This window comes from Palaemon carinicauda, chromosome 23, assembly GCF_036898095.1.
Source record: "Palaemon carinicauda isolate YSFRI2023 chromosome 23, ASM3689809v2, whole genome shotgun sequence".
Taxonomy (NCBI): domain Eukaryota; kingdom Metazoa; phylum Arthropoda; class Malacostraca; order Decapoda; family Palaemonidae; genus Palaemon; species Palaemon carinicauda.
Genome location: NC_090747.1, coordinates 90,469,027 through 90,491,485, shown reverse-complemented (window position 1 = coordinate 90,491,485; position 22,459 = coordinate 90,469,027). Strand labels below are relative to the sequence as shown.

Below are 22,459 nucleotides of genomic sequence, written 5' to 3'. Positions count from 1 at the left end.
ATATATATATATAAACAAACCTGGTCCCCCTAATAAGAAATGACTCCTGAGAACAACGCATATTACTATCACATTCACGAGTTGTTGAATCACAGACAAACCACATATATAGTAAAAGCTCAACAACATTGGTCACTTCATACATCTACACAGAAGGTTACCAGTAGATCATAAAAACTCCTGTGCATATTGAGCAATTCAACCCTTCCTTTCACATATTTTCTTCCTAGAGGTCAACGTCGTTTCTTTCCAATACATCTTTCAAGACGACTATTCAATTCTTTTGATGCCTCCCTATTCTACCATTTCTGGTTAATACACTATTTTCACTAACATATTGCCACCCATGCTTTCCACATGACTGAACCACCTCAGTACTCTGATGCATCATATTTGAGGCAATATTTTTACTACTTCCTCTTGGCCAATCAGTCTTTCTTATACTATATTTACTATGCATACAGTTCATGTAAACAGCTTCAATTATTTTTTTTCACTCTCATAAAGACAGTATGACATCCCTATAGTCCATTTCTTTTAGCGATGCAGATTTGCACCGACTCGCAGCGGTGCCCTTTTAGCTCGGAAAAGTTTCGTGATCGCTGATTGGTTGGAATTATCTCGTCCAACCAATCAGCGATCCGGAAACTTTTCCGAGCTAAAAGGGCACCGCTGCGAGTCGGTGCAAATATGCATCGCTAAAAGAAATGGACTATAGCTTACAATCACCAGACAACCCAAGTCTCTCATCAATGCCCTGCTCACATCCTACTACCTCTCTTTTCCCCGTCTTGTCATCATCACTTTAAGGATACTTATACTGGTCATACCCATGTACCATCATTTGGGGTGGGGTTATACTAATCGGCATTCAACATTGGATAGTAAGGGAGAAAATACTAAGTGGTTAGTAGAGGAAGCAGGGATAATAGAAGAGCTTGCTTAAGAGTAGGGCACCGGAGTAAAAACAAATTTTATTAACTTTCGTTAATATCGACACGGATTTTTTACTCCCCCCCCCCTCCCCGGCCTTCTCACCATACTTCACCCACTGAGGAGGTGGTCATTCGGCAATAGCTAACTTTGCAAGGAAGGTCCTTGGTTCATGCCTGATCGATGCAAGAAAACAAAATTTTCGATCTATATTCAAGGGTGCCATAGAGTGACCACAATATTTTGACAGGGACACTTTAATATATTGTTCAATTTTACCCCCCACACTATAAGAACAAGTATATATTATGCAAAACCCTATATAAACCAAGTCACAATCGAAGCCATTGCGAAAAAAAAATTGCCATAAAATACCTATTTCAAAACAACCCCCAAAGTTTCTAGGCATTATATATACATTATGACTCGACTGGTGGTCGAAAAAAAGCGACAACACTTAAACAGAGTTAAACTTTCCTGTTTTAAAATCTTCAACCTCTGAAACAGCGGTCGCCAGTCACTCCTGAACAAAAGACGTAGGAACAAATAAGGTTAAATTTAAGGATAAAGAAACCAGTTTTTAAAATCATTCATCTTAGAAGTGACCATTAGACAAAGCAAGAGTAGAGTCAGTTATTGAATTCTAAATCTCAAAATAAGAAAGGAACGACGTGGATGAGTCCGATGTTATTACCAGGACCCACCAAGAGCCTTGGTCATTACCAGGACCCACCGAGAGTCTTGGTCATTACCAGGACCCACCGAGAGTCTTGGTCATTACCAGGACCCACCGAGAGTCCTGGTCATTACCAGGACCCACCGAGAGTCCTGGTCATTACCAGAACCCACCGAGAGTCCTGGTCATTACCAGGACCCACGTAAAGTCCTGGTCATTATCGGGACCCACCTAGAGTCCTGGTCATTACCAGGACCCACCGAGAGTCCTGGTCATTACCAGGACCCACGTAAAGTCCTGGTCATTATCGGGACCCACATAGAGTCCTGGTCATTACTAGGACCCACCGAGAGTCCTGGTCATTACCAGGACCCACGTAAACTCCTGGTCATTATCGGGACCCACCCAGAGTCCCGGTCATTACCAGGACCCACCTAGAGTCCTGGTCATTACCAGGACCCACCCAGAGTCCTGGTCATTACCAGGACCCACCGAGAGTCCTGGTCATGACCAGGACCCACCCAGAGTCCTGGTCATTACCAGGACCCACTGAGAGTCCTGATCATTACCAGGACCCACCGAGAGTCCTGGTCATGACCAGGACCCACCCAGAGTCCTGGTCATTACCAGGACCCACTGAGAGTCCTGATCATTACCATAGCCGTTCACTCGCACGTTCCTTCGAAGTAAGTACCGTCGTCGAATCCTCCTGGGGTCTTCACACATTGGTACCCTTCAACACAGCGCCCATTGATGTTCCATATCCCTCCACATACCTCTCCTGGGCCCTGGTGGAAGAAAAATAAATTAGACTGAAGGACCATTGTTTTGCCATACTTGTAAAGCAATATCTATCAAGTATACTGTTTGCTTGATTATGTGTTTATATATAAATACCAATACTAGACAGGTAAATGCAAATTAATATTTTTCATAAATATACAGGAAATGATTACTATAAACAAATTATAAGAGGACTACTGATCTACTTTAAGCAATATAAATGAAATGATCTAAGTGGAAGAGGGAAATTATGATTATTGCGTCCAAAACTCATTCCCTAAGTCATAGGCTGTAAGGATGACTATCGAAAACATCAGTAAACAGGATAAAGGTATACGAAATATCATTTTATTATTTATTGATTTTTCACCTCTTTGGTGATGGAATATTTTCTTATAATTAAAGTTATCACAATAGGTTTACCATAGAACAATAATGTTGAATGTTTATATAAAATGAAAATAATTTGGCAACAGTTTCTGATATTTTTAAGGCTTACTAGAAGTGGAGACAATTCGGACATTTAAAGAAATATATTTTTTTAAAATGCCACTTAAAACCAAAATTATATAAAAATACCAAGCTAGTTTACTTTAGCTAGAACACGCACGTATTTAAAAGGGCACTGAGACCAACTGAAGGGTTGGGGCATCATCATACTTCTATTATTCTTAAAAATTTCTTTTATTTCTTTTACCTTTATGCAAGAGATTAATTATACTGCTGACTAAATTCCTTTGGGGCATCAAAGTATTAATTTTGGACACTCCAAAATCAAACCATTGTTCTCTAGTCTTAGATTCGAGTTCTCTTGCTTGAGGGTACACTCGGACAAACTTTTACCTAATTTCTCTTTCTCTTGTTGATTTAATAGTTTATATAGGGAATATTTATTTTAATGTTGTCACTGTTCTTAGAATATTTCATTTTACCTTGTTTCCTTTCCTCACTGGGCTACTTTCCCTTTTGGTGCCCCTGGGCTTGTAGCATCCTGCTTTTCCAACTAGGGTTGTAGCTTAGCAAGTAATAATAATAATAATAATAATAATAATAATAATAATAATAATAATAATAATAATAATAATTGTATGAGTAACATGGGTAAAACTGCATAATATACCACAGGAAGTGTTTGAGAGATTTTTGACATATGACAGAACTATGGCTTTTGACAAGGAAGAGGGTTTCTGGATTGTTATGCGAGGAGTATAAAAAGTAAAGCTAAAAACTTCATGTGGCATAAATGGGAGTTATTATGGGTTGTTAGTAAATCAGTATTCATTAATCAAAATATTTACAAAATTCCTAACGGAGGATGTCAAGAATATATGCTACGGAATGTTACTAAGAATGTGTTTATGAAGAGAGTGTGCAATGTGCTTTAGAATATGTAAGCAAGAAAGTAAGTAGTTTAGTTTAAATAAATCTTTTCTAGTGACCGTAGGGCCCCAATAATGAGTGTTACCAATGGGGTTAAAGTTGCACAGTACATTTTAGATTAAAAAAGGCAGCAGTTGCACGGAAGACAAAGAGTACCTTGCAATTCCGAATCCTCATCTGACATGTTCATCATGTGTCAAAATATGAGATTCCAGGATTGGCATGGGGAGCCTTAGTAATGTACACAAGTGCCGGGACCAGTATTACCATGTCTGAGAACTCATATTACATATATCATCTATTGAAGAACGTTAAATGTCATCATTGGGTACAAATGACTGATGCTGTGTCATACAAGGTTATGCTCTGTGTTTGTTTCTGTTCAATATCTTTAAACTGGAAAGATAAGACTCAGAGAAACGACAGAGGATACAGATGCAGAGTTGTCTCAGTTGAGGCTGGAGTGCGGAATGATTGATGATTGGAGAAAATGATATTTTGCCGTAAAAACTAATTAGTAAAAGAGTTTGAGTGTTTTCAAAAGTAGAAAATTAAGAGTAAATGTGAGCTAGAGTAAACTTCCGAGTATGTCTAGGTAGGTATGAATGTTAATGTGCATAGCAGAAACATTTGGGGTTAAATATAATCAATGAATGCAAGTCACACTATAAGGAAAGGAAAATAAGCATGGGTGCAGACTATGGAAAAAGACATGAAATGTTGATGGAAACTTAGATGAGACTATATAAAGGGATTGCTAATCGATTGCTCCTTCATAGAAAGTGAAATAAGGATACTGAATGTTAATGCAAAGAAGTCTGAAGCTACTGAAATGAACTCTTTATGTTGTATATACTGTATAGTTCGAGAACTAATACGAGTAAGGAATGGGAAATATTTTGTAGTAGTACTATTAAGATAATTCTAGGTGGAAAGATGGATATGGATGTTTATAGATAGTTTTGTCACGAAGAAAGAATAGACGATAATAAGATGAAAAAAATATATACTGTAAAAAGTTGCTAGGCGTTAAAGTGAAATGAAGACCTACAACAGATTGGATAGGACACGAAAATTCTATTAGAAAAAGGGGTCCTAATTTCAAAGGATGAACGGCACAGTTTGTAAGAAGACTCAAAGTGCTGGTGTTAATCCTTTCCATTCGACAATTGCAAGTATGGATGTTTCGAGGACAATGTTTACTGGAGTCACCTCCTCAGATGGGAACCTGCATAATGTTCAAATATATTCACGAGTGTGCCTATTTTGTAACCCTGTTTTCTTGCTAATATTTTGTTCTGTATTTAATTTATTTAGTATTTGACAGTACTTTTAGTCATTTATTTGTTTTTTATTAGGTTTTTAAGGTTAACCGTTTAATTGGATGTCATTATATTACCAAAATATGTAGCCTTTCAATCTTGGCTTACCGTGGCCCTGTTGTTTGCTAAGGTTATATTTTAAGTAAGGACCCTGCATAATGTTCAAATATATTCACGAGTGTGTTGTCCTCAGTGCCCCAATACCCAGACAAAAAAGCGGAATTATTACCTTGGCACATTCCAGACAGCAGCCACACTTATCAGTAACAGTGCCGTGGGGACAGTCCTCGACGCTTGGCTCTCCGATGCACCTGAAGTCTGGATTGCCGTGACAAGGGCAGTTGTTACCCAGAGACCTGCAGAGTATTCAAGCATTTAAGGATAGGTGTTTTTTCAAAGGCAAGGATCGATGTTTTGCCAGCACTTTATATATATATATATATATATATATATATATATATATATATATATATATATATATATATACAGTGTATATATACATATATATATATATACAGTGTATATATACATACATATATATATATATATATATATATATATATATATATACACAGTGTATATATACATATATATATATACAATGTATATATATATATATATATATATATATATATATATATATATATATATATATATATACAGTGTATATATATGTATATATATACATGTATATATATGTATATATATATATATATATATATATATACATATATATATACAGTGTATATATATATGTATATATATATATATATATATATATATATATACAGTGTATATATATATATATACATATATATAAATATATATATATATATAAATATATATATATATATAAATATATATATATATAAATATATATATATATATATATATATATATATATATATATATATATATATATATATATATACAGTATATACACAGTATAATGATTTTGGAAATATTTTTTTTTCTTTAATTTTAATATTTCCATCATTTACACCTGCAGTACTTTCTGAAATCACTTAATATTAAAAACTAATACGAAATCAAAAATAAGAACAACGTTAAGATTATTACTGGTATCAATAGAAATCCTGATGAATATTGATAACTGCCATGAAAAAATCTTTAAAAATGCATAAAACAAATATCTAACAGCTACTTACTTGTTAAACAGAAGATACAAGCAAACTATTAAAACAAATTTCTTCATGACGGACACGTGAAATCTTGAACCACAGTCGACTAGGCACAAGTAGTTTATCCAGTAGATGCAGGCGTCTGAAACTGTCCTGGGTTGGTCCGTCCTTTTATACAGAGGTCCATGGTCAATAACAAGACCCTTTTTCCCTTTTTTTATATCCAAGAACTATCCTTAATTGGGTTATTCTCAAAGCCTGGCCAAAAGGTTTAAATCAGGAGGTCCCCCGCTCCGTTCGATTGCGTGGCTAGACATTCAGTCATATATCTGAAGTCCGATAGCGCTTCTTTTAACTTCATAACATCCTGTGCATTTATTTAAAATTAACTAATTCGACCTTCCACTTGATGTCAAGAATAGCAAAAAATGTGGCAGCTTTCAAGAAAAACCTGAAGACTTATCTTTTTAGAAAGTGTTATAACAGTGACCTGAAAACTATTAAGCCTGAATACAAATGCTAGCGAAATAACTGATAAGATACAGAGCAAAATATTAACTGGAAAGAAATTATTTTCACACACACCAAGGACCGCCTGAGCAGACTTTATTGTCTGACGGAGGGCGAGAAATAAACCCGTAAAAGTAAAAGTAAGTATTCAAGAGTGAAATATACACATACATATAACTACCCAAAGATGTATGCATGTATGAATATATACAGCATACCTTACGGGTCTTACAGTAAACATTTGTGTATTGCATGTATAAAATACCCACAGCTTTTCTTTGAAATCTACTGAATATCTCAACCCTTAAGAAAAACAAAGGAAACTCATGACATATTTATTGCTGGTGGTCTAAGAGCTCTGGAAGTTCCATGATCAAACAGAGGTCACACCGGCACGTTCCTGGAAGAGAGTTGGAGGCTGGTTTCCTCGAAACATAAACAGGAACGATGGTGAGGTTCTACCTCTAGCCGAATATCTTCATCTGCTGACTTTTTTTTTCCAAGCACGATCTTTTCGACGAAACCAACACCAACCATTAACCATTATCTTTTTTTATCTTGTTCTTTTAAATGAGGAAGTAAAACAAACTACTGACTCTATTATGCAATGGAAGATTTAAGAATAAATAAAGAAGCTACACAGGCAAATCAGAGCAGGAATTTTCACAAAGTTTGAATACTAAAAGAAATCGTGGAGGCAGAGGCAAATATTAAACTCTGTTAACTATAATTTACCTTTTTCTTCTCCTACCTAAGATTTCTTTCCGATTGCGGTTACCATTCAAGACCGCAAACATTTATCATTAATTCACTTGTCTATATCTGCATACAACAAAAATATAAATAATTAACAAGACTGCTATGAGCCCAGGTTTCAAATGATATTGTCGTCAACACCTATTTATTTTTCTAAATGGAGGATGTTATAGTTATCAAATCTAATTTATATCAAGTTTTTAGGAATAGTGAAAAAGACTATAAAAATTCATATTTCAGAATTACTTTCTAAAGGAGTCTTTATACCTCTCATGCTAAGGGATTGGGATTATGAATTTGAGCTATACTGTACATCACAGACCAAAGTGAACCAATAAAAATAAATAAAATATGATGTTCGACGTTATGACATCTGTATAACATTTAAGATTTCCTTGGAATAGCAATATCTCCTGTATACTACCCTTGCAAGAGATGCGCTCTGTTCCTCTGCCTTATATGTACCCGAAACCACTCTTTATACTATTGCATACAACATTATACAAGATATATTTCATATGTGTGGAAAATATATGTATATATATATATATATATATATATATATATATATATATATATATATATATATATATATATATATATATATACATATATATATATATATAGAGAGAGAGAGAGAGAGAGAGAGAGAGAGAGAGAGAGAGAGAGAGAGAGAGAGAGAGAGAGAGAGAGAGAGAGAGAGAGAGAGAGGTGTTCATTTACAACTAATTAAACTTCTAAAAAGGAAGCTTAACTTTGGCATAGAAATCTTTATATTACATAACCCCAATTGCTTTCGTCTTGACATAATAGACTAGGAAAACTTTTCTAACCTCACATTTACGATTCTTGGAATAACCAGTTCAACTCTGATCCATCTATTGTTGGCGGAGTTACAAAAAAAATCGCAATTGCCACAAACAAATTATGATTGCTTTTTACCATATTAAGACATCTTTTGAGGAATATTTTTCCCTGTAAAATGCTGTCCTATATTTCTGTGATTCCTTCCAACTCCTATATTTCTACTTCATTTACCAGGACATTCTAACACAATGATTCTCGTTTTCATAAATAAAGTTACTCAAACTCACCATTTTCTGCTTAATGAATTGTTCGGAAAAAAAACAAAGACCAGAGATAAGAGAAACAATGAAACTGTAAAGAAACGCAGTACTTATTAAAACCAAGGTTTTCTCTTCGTGCCTGGCCTCAGGCATCTTATCTGAACTACACTCCCACCTGATTTTTTTTCCTACGATTTCTAATTAGAGAACAATGTTCCTAAAGCCCATTATATCAGTGGCTATTATCTTCTCTGTTCTTTTGTCATGAAACCCTGTTTTTTTGTTATGAAAGTTTATGCAAATATACTATGATGTAATGTATATATGTCATAAATTGTAAGATTTTAAATGTGTATTTCACAATAAAAGATTAAAAAAAAAGTTTTTGCGGCGTATGTATGAATGTATGTTTGGTGTATAATGAGAATAACGGATACTAAATGGACATTAAGAATAACAGAATTAGTTCCTAGAGATTGTATACAAAGCTGGAAAAAGACGATAAATTGACAAGCTCAGGAAATTTGCGAGTATAGATTGGCATAGAAAGATCATAAATAGACGGGAGTGGAAGGGCATGTCTGAGGCCTTTTGTCCTGCAGTGGACTTACAACGGCTGACGATGAGGATAATGATTGGCGTAAACTCAATTCAATTAGGATTCCATTAGAACCACTTTACCAAGTCATACCAATCGTAGTATAAAGCATTCTTTTGCAAAAGGATTTATTGAATATAAGTATATAACCCCGCGATGGGATCAGTGAGGCCATTCATTGCCTAAATGCAGCTATAGGAAAACTCTGCATTTACATTATGAAAGACTAGGAGGTTAAACATTAATATCGAAGAGAGGAAGAAGGAGATAGGTAAATAGGATACAAAGTAATTACTACTAAGGACCGAAGGAACGCTTGCAAAGACCCTAGCGTTATGTATACAGTGTATCGCCTGAGGTGCACTGACGGCAAACACCCCCACCGTCAGGATCTTGCGTAATACGGATACTATTTAAAATAACTAAGAAATATCACAAATTGGCTTCATTGATTTAAAAATAATTTTTCTTCTTTCCCACCGTTACTCCTACTTCAAGGGGTAAGTCTGATGCGTCCTCTGCCATGTCTTCTATCAAATGCATCCTCTTCCACCAAACCCCTTCTCTCCCCATCACCCTTCAGACTCAGATTAAGTTCGCAATCTAATTCTTTGCCTCCCCCTCGACCAAACCCCCTTTAATAACATATGTTCCTCCCAAGACCCCCCTCAATCACTCCCCACCCCCATCATCAACGCTTGCTTGCACCATCTCAGCCGTGACGACTCCCATCACCTTTGCATTCTTCACAACGCCATATATTCTTATTTCATCAGTTTGCAACCTTAGCATTCACATCTCTGTTTTCTCAAACCTTGCTTCCTCTTTTCGTGTTATGTAGAAATAATTCACTGATTATGCAGACTTTAGCGGAAGTTACCTTAGGCTATCTAGTGAATAATTTTAACCAAGGACCAAACGGGATCACGTTGGAAAGCGTTTAAATAACCTTTAAAATCTTCAAGAGGAAGATTGTTACCTTTCGAGGATTTAACATGAAGCCATCTTCATGTGATACAAATTCAAGTGTGTTCAAACTAGAGCTCCATCAGCAAGGCTGGGAACGGTAGGAGTCTAAAGTTTTACACATAAATAAATGAAATATCACAATCACAGTGCTTTGTCATCGCTTCAAGTAGCCCAGATTTAAAGTGAGGGTTAAAATGCGATGGTAACACTTAAGTATGTTCCTTGAATGACCAGTTGTTGTTGTAGAATATCTCTTGCAATACTGCAGTCCATAATTCTTGAACAAAACTTCTTTCTGTACATGGACGGTTGAATAGAAATGCATGAAAAATGCAATTATGGCTGCAACAAACATCACACAAAACAGAAACTTTTAACTCAACCTCACGCACAAAGTCATCCGACAAACGTCAAAGTCTGGACTTTATACAAATTGTATCGCGGTTCTAGTTTTAAAATAAGGCATACCAACCAAAAAACAAGGTCACACAAACACTCGTACTAATGCCATATACTAAGAACACATACGTTACATTTCACACACACAAAATTGCACTTAGATGATGATGATGATGATGATGATTATTATTATTATTATTATTATTATTATTATTATTATTATTATTATTACTACTTGCTAAGCTACATCCCTAGTTGGAAAAGCAGAATGCTATAAGCCCAAGGGCCCCAACAGGGAAAATAGCCCAGTGAGGAGAGGAAACAAAAAAAATAATCTTATTTAAGAATAGTAACAACATTTAAATAAATATTTCCCATATAAACGATAAAAACTTTATCAAAGCAAGAGGAAGAGAAATTACATAGAATAGTGTGCCCGTGTGTACCCTCAAGCAAGAGAACTCTAACCCAAGACAGTGGAAGACCATGGCACAGAGGTTATGGCACTACCCGAGACTAGAGAACAATGGTTTGATTTTGGAGTGTCCTTCTCTTGGAAGAGCTGTTTACCATATCTAAAGAGTCTCTTCTCTATTGTTATTTTTGTCATTCTTCATGATTGGTACTCTTGTTTCTTTATTTCCTTTATCCACGGTGTCGTTATTTCTAAATGCTACGTCTGAAACTCCTTTTTCAAGTAATTAAAGCGGGGTTAATTCAGGTATATATATATATATATATATATATATATATATATATATATATATATATATATATATATATAGAGAGAGAGAGAGAGAGAGAGAGAGAGAGAGAGAGAGAGAGAGAGAGAGAGAGAATCAGGCAAATTAGAAAGAGGGGAGAAATTACAGAAAGATCAGGCGAATAAAGGAGGGAGAGAGAGAGAGAGAGAGAGAGAGAGAGAGAGAGAGAGAGAGAGAGAGAGAGAGAGAGAGAGAGAGTCAGGCAAATAGGAAACAAAAGGAGAACATTTACCTGACAGAGAGAGAGAGAGAGAGAGAGAGAGAGAGAGAATCAGGCAAATAGGAAACAGAGGGGGAGAACATTTACCCGACAAAGAGAGAGATCAGGCGAATAGAGAGAGAGAGAGAGAGAGAGGAGAGAGAGAGAGAGAGAGAGAGAGAGAGAGAGAGAGAGAGAATCAGGCAAATAAGGAACAGAGGGGGAGAATATTTACATGACAAAAAGAGGGATCAGGCGAATGAGAGAGAGAGAGAGAGAGAGAGAGAGAGAGAGAGAGAGAGAGAGAGAGAGAGAGAGAATAACAGGCAAATAAAGAAACAGAGGGAGAGAGAATAAATTACCAGTCAGCAGGTACTCGTATTTCAGTGTTGTTCAAGAACTGGTTCTGAAAAAAAAAAAGCTATCCAGGCGAGTCGTCCTTCGCTCGACCCCAACGCGCCTTTGTTTTGGGAAGAAATGAAAATATCTTCCAAGAAATCATTCTTTTTTTTTTTCTTTTTTTTTTCTCGTAAGAAGAGTTGCAAAACTCAACTACACTTTATTCCTACACTTTATTCATTGTTCCACTTTATGTCGAGTTCGAGAGAACGGTGAAAGAGATAAGAACTAGAAATTACTGGTTTGAGAAGACAGGAGACAAGAATCAAGTCTGAAATAAATAAAGATGGCGGCAAGAAAAAGTGTTCTTGGCACTTTGTGGAGTTACTGGTAAATTTTAAAGCTATAATATACGTAGAAAATTAATTAATATTTTAAAGTTTCTATAATAATTATCATCCAATATCTCTCTCTCTCTCTCTCTCTCTCTCTCTCTCTCTCTCTCTCTCAAGGCAAAAAACATCGACCAAAACAAACCCACTCTCTCTCTCTCTCTCTCTCTCTGACTAAGATTAGAGCCTGGCAAAAAAACATCGACCAAAATAAACTCTCTCTCTCTCTCTCTCTCTCTCTCTCTCTCTCTCTCTCTCTCTCTCTCTCTCTCTCAAATTTAGAGCCTGGCAAAAAACATCGACCAAAACCAACTCTCTCTCTCTCTCTCTCTCTCTCTCTCTCTCTCTCTCTCTCTCTCTCTCTCGCTAAGTTAGAGCCTGGCAAAAAAACATCGACCAAAACAAACTCTCTCTCTCTCTCTCTCTCTCTCTCTCTCTCTCTCTCTCTCTCTCTCTCTCTCTCCTCTCTCTCTCCCTCTGACTAAGTTAAGAGCCTGGCAAAAAACATCGACCAAAACAAACTCTCTCTCTCCCTCTCTCTCTCTCTCGCTAAGTTAAGAGCCTGGCAAAAAAAACATCGACCAAAACAAACTCACTCTCTCTCTCTCTCTCTCTGACTAAGTTGAGAGCCTGGCAAAAAAACATCGACCAAAACAAACTCACTCTCTCTCTCTCTCTCTCTCTCTCTCTCTCTCTCTCTCTCTCTCTCTCTGTCTAAGTTTAGAGCCTGGCAAAAATCATCGACCAAAACAAACTCACTCTCTCTCTCTCTCTCTCTCTCTCTCTCTCTCTCTCTCTCTCTCTCTCTCTCTCTCTCTGACTAAGTTTAGAGCCTGGCAAAAAACATCGACCATAATAAATTCTCTCTCTCTCTCTCTCTCTCTCTCTCTCTCTCTCTCCCTCTCTCTCTCTCTCTCTCTCTCGCTAAGTTAAGAGCCTGGCAAAAAAACATCGACCAAAACAAACTCTCTCTCTCTCTCTCTCTCTCTCTCTCTCTCTCTCTCTCTCTCTCTCTCTCTCTCTCAAATTTAGAGCCTGGCAAAAAAACATCGACCAAAACCAACTCTCTCTCTCTCTCTCTCTCTCTCTCTCTCTCTCTCTCTCTCTCTCGCTAAGTTAGAGCCTGGCAAAAAAACATCGACCAAAACAAACTCTCTCTCTCTCTCTCTCTCTCTCTCTCTCTCTCTCTCTCTCTCTCTCCCTCTGACTAAGTTAAGAGCCTGGCAAAAAACATCGACCAAAACAAACTCTCTCTCTCCCCTCTCTCTCTCTCTCGCTAAGTTAAGAGCCTGGCAAAAAAAACATCGACCAAAACAAACTCACTCTCTCTCTCTCTCTCTCTCTCTGACTAAGTTGAGAGCCTGGCAAAAAAACATCGACCAAAACAAACTCACTCTCTCTCTCTCTCTCTGATTAAGTTTAGAGCCTGGCAAAAAAACATCGACCAAAACAAACTCACTCTCTCTCTCTCTCTCTCTCTCTCTCTCTCTCTCTCTCTCTCTCTCTCTCTCTCTCTCTCTCTCTCTCTGTCTAAGTTTAGAGCCTGGCAAAAATCATCGACCAAAACAAACTCACTCTCTCTCTCTCTCTCTCTCTCTCTCTCTCTGACTAAGTTTAGAGCCTGGCAAAAAACATCGACCATAATAAATTCTCTCTCTCTCTCTCTCTCTCTCTCTCTCTCTCTCTCTCTCTCCCTCTCTCTCTCTCTCTCTCGCTAAGTTAAGAGCCTGGCAAAAAAAACATCGACCAAAACAAACTCTCTCTCTCTCTCTCTCTCTCTCTCTGACTAAGTTGAGAGCCTAGCAAAAAACCATCGACCAAAACAAACTCTCTCTCTCTCTCTCTCTCTCTCTCTCTCTCTCTCTCTCTCTCTCTCTCTCTCTCTCCATATTACGTCGCATGGTTACTTGAAAACTGTCTGACTTCAAGGTCAAGTCCGGTAATGTGTCTCTTGGGGAGTATGATGTATAGCCTACTCTGAGGTTCGACGAATAACCGCAATTATTGAGTCGATTGGCAGGTTCCTTTTAAGTAAAATATTCAACAAACTCTTCTCACTGCCAGTTGTTCCCCATTCCATAAGCAACGCTACTAAGAGGGTTTAAAGATTTAAAGGTCGCTCATGAATGGCAGAGGTAAGGGACAATGACATTGCCCTACCTAACAGGACAATGCCCTAGAGACTGACTACTATATTATCAGCGCCCAAGCCCCTTTACCACCCAAGCTAGGACCAAAGAGGGCTAAGCAATGGCTGCTGATGACTCAGCAAATGGACCTATAAGCTCAAAAGGATGGTGAGGTTGCAGCGACCAAAGGAACTAACTAGTTTAAACGGGACCCGAACCCAGTCTGGCAATCACCAGGCAAAGATGATACCACCAGGCCACCATAACCATATGGTGCAATCTTTTAATAACAATGTCTACTTGCGCAGTGGTCATTTTTAGGATAAAGTTCTTAACACAATTTCTTCGCGCACCTGCCCATCTGACTGTTATCCTCAACATTCAAATATGTGTCCTGCACAGCTGGACACAGGAATTCATGGCACACCTCGCTCTGAAGAAGTGCTCCCTCTCACACCTTTACTTCGTAGCGAGTTCTTGTTTGTCCCCCAGACCACTATGTCTGGTTTTTCTTCCTACACTATCAGTTTGATTACTCGCCACGAAGTAAGGGTGTGACTAGTTATACTTCATTGGAACGAGGTGTGCAAGAGACTCCTGTGTTCAACTGTATATAATATTGTGCTCAAGTCAAAGTGGTAACAGATTTAAGCAGAATACGCTTGCATGGATGAAAATAGACAATTATACACGTACCAAGTAAATTTATAGACACCAATTGCATTTAAATAATAGCTAACAAAAACCTTTACATGTGCACTTAATACAGATAGATGATTTTGGTTTATAGCAATATCTATATACATATTGGCTTTAAGAATAAAAAAAAAATAGGACAAATAACTAAAACAGAGATTTGATTTACTGTCCTTGTCACAGAAGATAAACATTAATTTCTGTCTCCAACAAGAATATATGAGGGGGGGGGGGGTTATAACAGTATTGTAATTACTTCACTTATGCAATATAAGTTTTTTCTCGCTGTTCCTTGATATTATCGCAAGTCATATCCGGATGAATATCTGGATATTTCTTCATGATTCATGTCTACAAGGTTAACCAGTCCATTATCTTTTTTTTTTTTTTTTTTATTTAAATTGACTGGCATATGAAAATGTACACACTTCTTTTTTATCTTTCTTCTTTTTTTTTGTCATACAATGATGACGGCCAGATGAAAATTTATACACTCCATCAACACAAAAATAGACCAAGGATTCCTTGTGAAGCTCTCTAAGGACACAGAGAAAGCTGGAAGCTTAACGGAATACTGACCTAAACAAGAAATCCTCCGTTATTTGACTACAAAATATAACCCAGCGTTTCCCGGTCAACTGGAGGTGAAAGCAAACAAGTTTCATTTCTTCATCAAGGCCAAAACCAAACTACCACGTCAATGACCCTGGATAATGAAAGATCTTAACACTTGAAAACTAAAGAGCCAGTTATCAAAGATTTTATATTTTCCGTTGCAGTTAATCTACAATTCATTTTTTCTTATATCTAACTGAAATTGTAATAGCCTGGCCTTCTCCATCATGAGGTTCAATACTACACAGTATTCTAGAAGTTTTATTCCAGCTGTTACCAAGTTGTGGAATGATCTTCCTAATCGGGTAGTTGAATCAGTAGAACTTCAAAAGTTCAAAGTTGGAGCAAATGTTTTTATGTTGACCAGACTGACATGAGTCTTTTTATTGTTTATATGTGACATATCTGTTTTTTTGACGTTGTTAATAGTTTATATAGGACATATCTGTTTTGACGCTGTTACTGTTTTTAGAATGATATATTGTTAATTTATTTTCATCATCTATTTATTTCCTTATTTTCTTTCCTCACTGGGCTATTTTTCCCTGTTGGAGCCCTTGGGCTTATAGCATCTTGCTTTTCCAACTAGGGTTGTAGCTCGGCTAGTAATAATAATAATAATAATAATAATAATAATAATAATAATAATAATATTGAAGAAGAAGAAGAAGAAGAAGAAGAAGAAGAAGAATATCTAGAACGACTTCACGAATCTGATACGTCACAGGTAAATATTTTTCCTAGAGTAAGCCGCTTTCACCAGCCCCCCATTCAGTCTTTAACAGGGCCAAGCACAATCGCTTCTGGATCTTTAACATCTTTTGACCCTTCAGTTCCAAGAACTCCTTCACTCTAGCCAGTCCTTAAGAGGTTTTCTCCTTTTCCATCCTCCCAGGATGTTTTAAGCCATTCTCTCCGCACGAATAAGTTGTAACGGTAAATATATGCACACAATATATAATATATATTGATTATAGTGTTTACACATGCATGGAAGTGGGTATCTGGTATAACGTTTGGTCCTAAGAGGCCAGTCAGTGCTTTGCATACATACATACATACACACACACACACACACATATATATATATATATATATATATATATATATATATATATATATATATATATATATATATATATATATATATATATATACATATTCCTTTGGAGCTTGTGGCTTCTTAAGGTCCTATATTTCCTCTGATTCAGTATGCATATATTTGGGATGACGTTGCTAGCCCCCCCCCCCCCCACCTTTGTTAAAAACTATACACCGATAACCCTATCGCTTTTTTCCCCCTGTTTATCCACAAAGACAAAAGGATATTCAAGAAACCTTATCTAATCAGGTTTAAGGAAAGGAAGATAAATGAATCTTCAATCAATACAAATAAACGACTGAGTCGTTTTTCATGAGAAAGAAAATTATATGACTTCCATGAGAGAGAGAGAGAGAGAGAGAGAGAGAGAGAGAGAGAGAGAGAGAGAGAGAGAGAGAGAGAGAGAGACTAAATTTCTCTTTTTCAATACTCTGATTGGTATATTCTAGCATGGGGAAATTCATTGTTAGATTATTAGAATTTACAGAAAAAATTTGATTAAGAAATTGCTATCCACTATTGCAATAATGGACTATATACACACATCCTTCAGTACTAACAACGCAAAATCGTTGGGAAACTGGGTTCTAAGAGAAGGCTCAGCTTCGCAACCATATATATGAGATCATCAACCCTAACTGACTTGGCGTCTTACCCGAAATTGATAGCAATGGAGATCGTGCAAAGGGTTGGAAAGGGCCAAAGGCGATGGCAATCTTCACCAAAAAAGGCTTGGATAGGCTGAGGAACGTGCTCTGTGGAACAAAGGCTTACTTGTATTATGACATAAGGCCAATTTGAGGTACGTTACCTTCAGATATACGATCTTGCGCAATTAGCACAGCGCTGGAAGGTTAGTTAAAAAAAAAAAATACCGCTTCAGGTGGATCGAGACTGGCGGTATATAAGGCGAAGATTCTTCGAATGCGGTTCACAGAAACTGAAGATCGTCGAGGAAGTAACATACGTCGGACCAAGATGAGGTCGATTACCACTTTGCTGTGTCTCGTTGCTTTAGTCGGGAGGTGAGGATATAGACATACATTTCAAGGGCAAATAATCTATTTGTTCCACGTCTGCAGTGTCATTTAATGGAATACTTGTGTTTGAAGGGCTCCAGTTCTGTAGCGTCATATAATGGAATGCTTGTGTTTGAAGGGTTCCCCTTCTGTAGCGTCATTTAATGGAATGCTTGTGTTTGAAGGGTTCCACTTCTGTAGCGTCATTTAATGGAATGCATGTGTTTGAAGGGTTCCACTTCTGTAGCGTCATTTAAAGGAATGCATGTGTTTGAAGGGTTCCACTTCTGTAGCGTCATTTAATGGAATGCATGTGTTTGAAGGGTTCCACTTCTGTAGCGTCATTTAATGGAATGCTTGTGTTTGAAGGGTTCCACTTCTGTAGCGTCCTTTAATGGAATGCATGTGTTTGAAGAGTTCCACTTCTGTAGCGTCCTTTAATGGAATGCATGTGTTTGAAGAGTTCCACTTCTGCAGTGTCCTTTAATGGAATGCATGTGTTTGAAGGGTTACACTTCTGTAGCGTCATTTAATGGAATACATGTGTTTTAAGCATGTTCTATAGGGCATTGTCTCTACTCTGTCTAATAGTTAAAAATTCTCTCGAGTGAAGACGTGCGAGACTGTTAACCTACGATCTTGCATCGCAACAGCCAGTCGAAGAATACAGAAAAAGTAACGTAACTCACATACAACTAAAAATATTCTTTACTTTCTGCAATCATCGCCGTTGTGTTTGAAACTTTGTCTTCCTGCCGGCTGGCCGGCTGTTCGATGCTTATGACCTGCATTAAACTTTTAATAACCGGTTTCAGATTAGGTTCTTTTTTAGGCTGACAGTTCCATGTCTTTGCTCTTGTTGATGGTCATCATTTCGATAAACTCGTTTATCAGAGAACTGTCATGTGTTCAAGATTTTAATCTCCATCATGGCCAGACAATGAATCATGCGCTGTCTTGTAACAATTTTCTCGTCCATCGCATCTTACGCTTTGGCTTCCAATTTGCTTCATCTTTACTTGACTTTAAGGGCTACTTTTCCGGTCCTATACTGCAGGGGAAGCCTAATCTCTACAGGACCTTCACATTAATTTTATCATATATATTCCAAGGCATTCAGCATTTCACACCGCATATAGCTCGCTTTATTTTCAAAAGATCTCATCCCTCTAACCTGATCATAGTCGATACATAATTGAGTATAAGTATTTTATGGATCTAAACAATTTCAGTCTGATTCTCTCGAATTACAAACTACAAAAGTCCGCCGCCTTCCTATTCAACACGAACTGTTCATAATTCTTCCGCGCTCTCTTTTTTTCTCCGCAGTGCCTACGGACTTACCTGCCCCTGTCACATTGACAAAAGTTTCACGTGCACAGACGAACCTACAGAAGAAAGCTGTCCTTATGGAAGGGTCGACGACGCCTGCAGTTGCTGCTTGGAATGCGCCAAGGTGAGTCTGGAATTCCAGTTCAGTTTCTTCTCCGTCATTGCTGACTATAACATAACACAAAGCGGACATTTCCAAAAAATATCCCTTTTCCATAAGATACATCCTGTGCGATTTACTTTTGCATATTGCATTACTGAGAGTGCAGGGTAAAATAAAGTCACGCATAATTGATTGATTTGAGGGTTTCTGGCATCCTGATATCGGAGGTCATTGACGCCGATGTAGTTAATTGTAAATAAAGAGTAAAAAAAACATTCAATTAAAACATAAATATATTTTGAAGGAACATACATTAATTAATAAGAAGGTATTTGTCTTTGCAATGACACTTTAAATGGCAAAATCTCACTTGAATTTATATTATTTTTCTTCACCTCAACGCTTCAAATGGTTAAACTTGATTTAAATATCTTATATTTCAAGTCTTTAAACATCATACGTTAAAACCCGTTTTGAATGACTTCAGAACCTAACTTCAGTTCTAAAGAAGAAATAAAACTTCAATGCAATCTATAATATGTTAGAATCCCTTCCCTAATAATATTACTCATGTTTAAGCAACCTTTGAATAACCTGCAAATGCAAATTCAAATGAAAATCATGATATAATGACAAAACATCAAAGTTAAAGAGAAAATTAAAAAAAACGAAAAAAAAGTGACATGACAAAAGAGAAAATCTACCACATAACGAAACATCATATAACAAATCCCATAACGAAATCATATCAAATTAATCTTCCTAGGGACCTGGAGAGGATTGTGGAGGACCATGGGGCGTAACTGGCACATGCGCAACTGGGTATACATGCGAGAGGATACCCGGAGGTTACGAAGATAACCTTGGCTACGAGGGCATCTGCCAGGAGGCCGGAGCAGAGAACTCTACCTCTACAACTGATTCACCTTCGTCTACTACGGGTTCGACTTCGTCTTCGACTCCTTCAGAGTAGGGGCACCCAATGCAGTTTTCCTTATATTGAAAGATTTATTTTCTATGTTCTCGTTAAGGTGCCCTTCGATGCTAAGGATGGGCTCGCCTTTTTCTAAAGGACTCTTTTGTGTAGGTAGTTGCTAAGACATCGGCAGTTGATACCATTGCTGTGTTCTACAAAAATCCAGATATAAAAGGGAATACTATAAAAGAAGTTATGATTTCAGATCGTGATATGTAATTTACAAAGCCACTTAAATGTTTTTATTTCTCAAAATGGATATGTTCAGGATACGTATGATAAAATAAAATATAGTTTTAAGAAAATGGTGTGATTAATAAAAGCAAGACCTTATATATAATAAAAGACAGCTTTTAAAAAGGATACTATGAAAATATTTCAGATTGCAATATATGTCATTTAATTTATATTTAAAATGGCTAAAGTCAGGCTACATATGATAAAATAAAAAAAGTTTAAAAAATTGTGATAAACAAAAAGACCTAATAAAATATAGCTTAAATTCGATTATTTTGGTATCCATGTCTATAATCAGAGGCTATCCCTTTCATAAAGAGATGACACACTTGTGTAAGTTTTAAGTTCTTTAATATATGAAATGTACGAAAATAATTAAGGTTTCTGCGTAAAGACAATACGGTTATTCTATTGATCTTGTGTTCAGGTGTGCAGTGACTAGAATTGATCGTCTGACTAATTAAATAGCAGCAAAGGTGAAAAGGGGACTCATACGATGACAAAACAAAAACTTTTCACTACGAATGTGTAGCCTAGTTCTACCAGGTAAATGAACATAGTTACTTTCTTGGTGCATTTAAGAGATTGATGTGTACGGAACAGTACTTTGTCATCGCTTCAAGTAGCACAGATTTAAAGTGAGGGTTAAACCTATTATACCTACACGTAGACTAAACTACTCTGTCCTCTGGAATATGCTTGGCCGAACTATGTGAACGAGCATGCTAGTAGGCCTACAGGTTTACAGTAAGCTTAGTGTACTAATATCACATTTATTTATTTATTTTTTTTTTTTTAATCCACAACTTCGGATATGAGTCACTTGCACTTGTTCAGGTGAACGCTCATTGACATATAGATGCTTATGTGACCTACCTTAATGATGCCTTAAGGCTACGATTCAATCAACATGAAATTCTATCTCTAACCGGAAACCAAACGAAGTGAAGATGAAGGGGTATTATTAAAAACATTTTATCTAAAATGAGAATGGAATACGTAACAGGGACTGATTGAAGAATTACAAAGGTGTATAACAGGAGAAAAACTTTGCTAACAAATAAGATTTAGTAATGGCAAAAGCTTATTTGAATATTGGAATTACGTACTTTGCGAAAGATAAAAAAAAATGCAGACAAAATAATATTTAGACGTCCAGACATATCAAACCAATACGGAATAATAAAACCCAGAAGGAATTAAATCTACACACACACATACATACATACATACATACATACATATATATATATATATATATATATATATATATATATATATATATATATATATATATATATATATATATATATATGCACACACACATATATATATGCACACACACATATATATATGCGTGTGTGTGTGTGTACAACACTATGCTATTTTGCCTTACAGTGGAGTAACTCCACTGTAAGGCAAAATAGCACACACACACACGCATATATATATATATATATATATATATATATATATATATATATATATATATATATATATATTTATATATATTTATATATATATATATACATACATACATATGTATATATATATATATATATATATATATATATATATATATATATATACATACATAATATATATATATATATATATATATATATATATATATATATGCGTGTGTGTGTGTGTGTGTGTGTGTGTGTGTGTACAACGCTATGCTATTTTGCCTTACAGTGGAGTCATCCGGAAATAACTTTCAAAAAGACTATAAGGACACTCTTGTCCTAAAAAATCCCCAATTGCTTGATATTCTAATTCACCAAATCTCAAGACAGTTCAGCAAGTTGGAATTAAATGTCTCAAAATGGTGTATGAGGCCAACAGCAACCTCATGCCAAGTGTGAATTATAATGCTTATAATTAGGGGTAAAATATAACAGATGGGATTAAATTTATCAATTTGTCCTAGGGTCAGGGAGGCCATTCAGCTCCCATGTGCAACTGTATGAAAACCCTGTTGTTGCAGTAAGAGGTGAAAGTCATGAGGATGCACAACA

General features: G+C 36.4%; 1 protein-coding gene and 1 long non-coding RNA gene across 2 annotated transcripts in view; both read right to left on the bottom strand.

The window, feature by feature from the left end:
• Positions 1–22,459, bottom strand: part of LOC137617223 (uncharacterized) — a 148,066-nt gene that overhangs the window by 44,317 nt on the left and 81,290 nt on the right. The gene's annotated exons all lie outside the window — the stretch shown is intronic.
• On the bottom strand, positions 2,177–6,417 carry LOC137616999 (venom protein 302-like). The gene is made up of 3 exons (XM_068346860.1): positions 6,264–6,417; positions 5,324–5,450; positions 2,177–2,397 (listed from the first exon to the last, which is right to left on the bottom strand). Exons 1-3 carry the CDS (start codon positions 6,308–6,310, stop codon positions 2,275–2,277), a joined length of 297 nt encoding a protein of 98 aa, XP_068202961.1. The 5' UTR covers positions 6,311–6,417; the 3' UTR covers positions 2,177–2,274.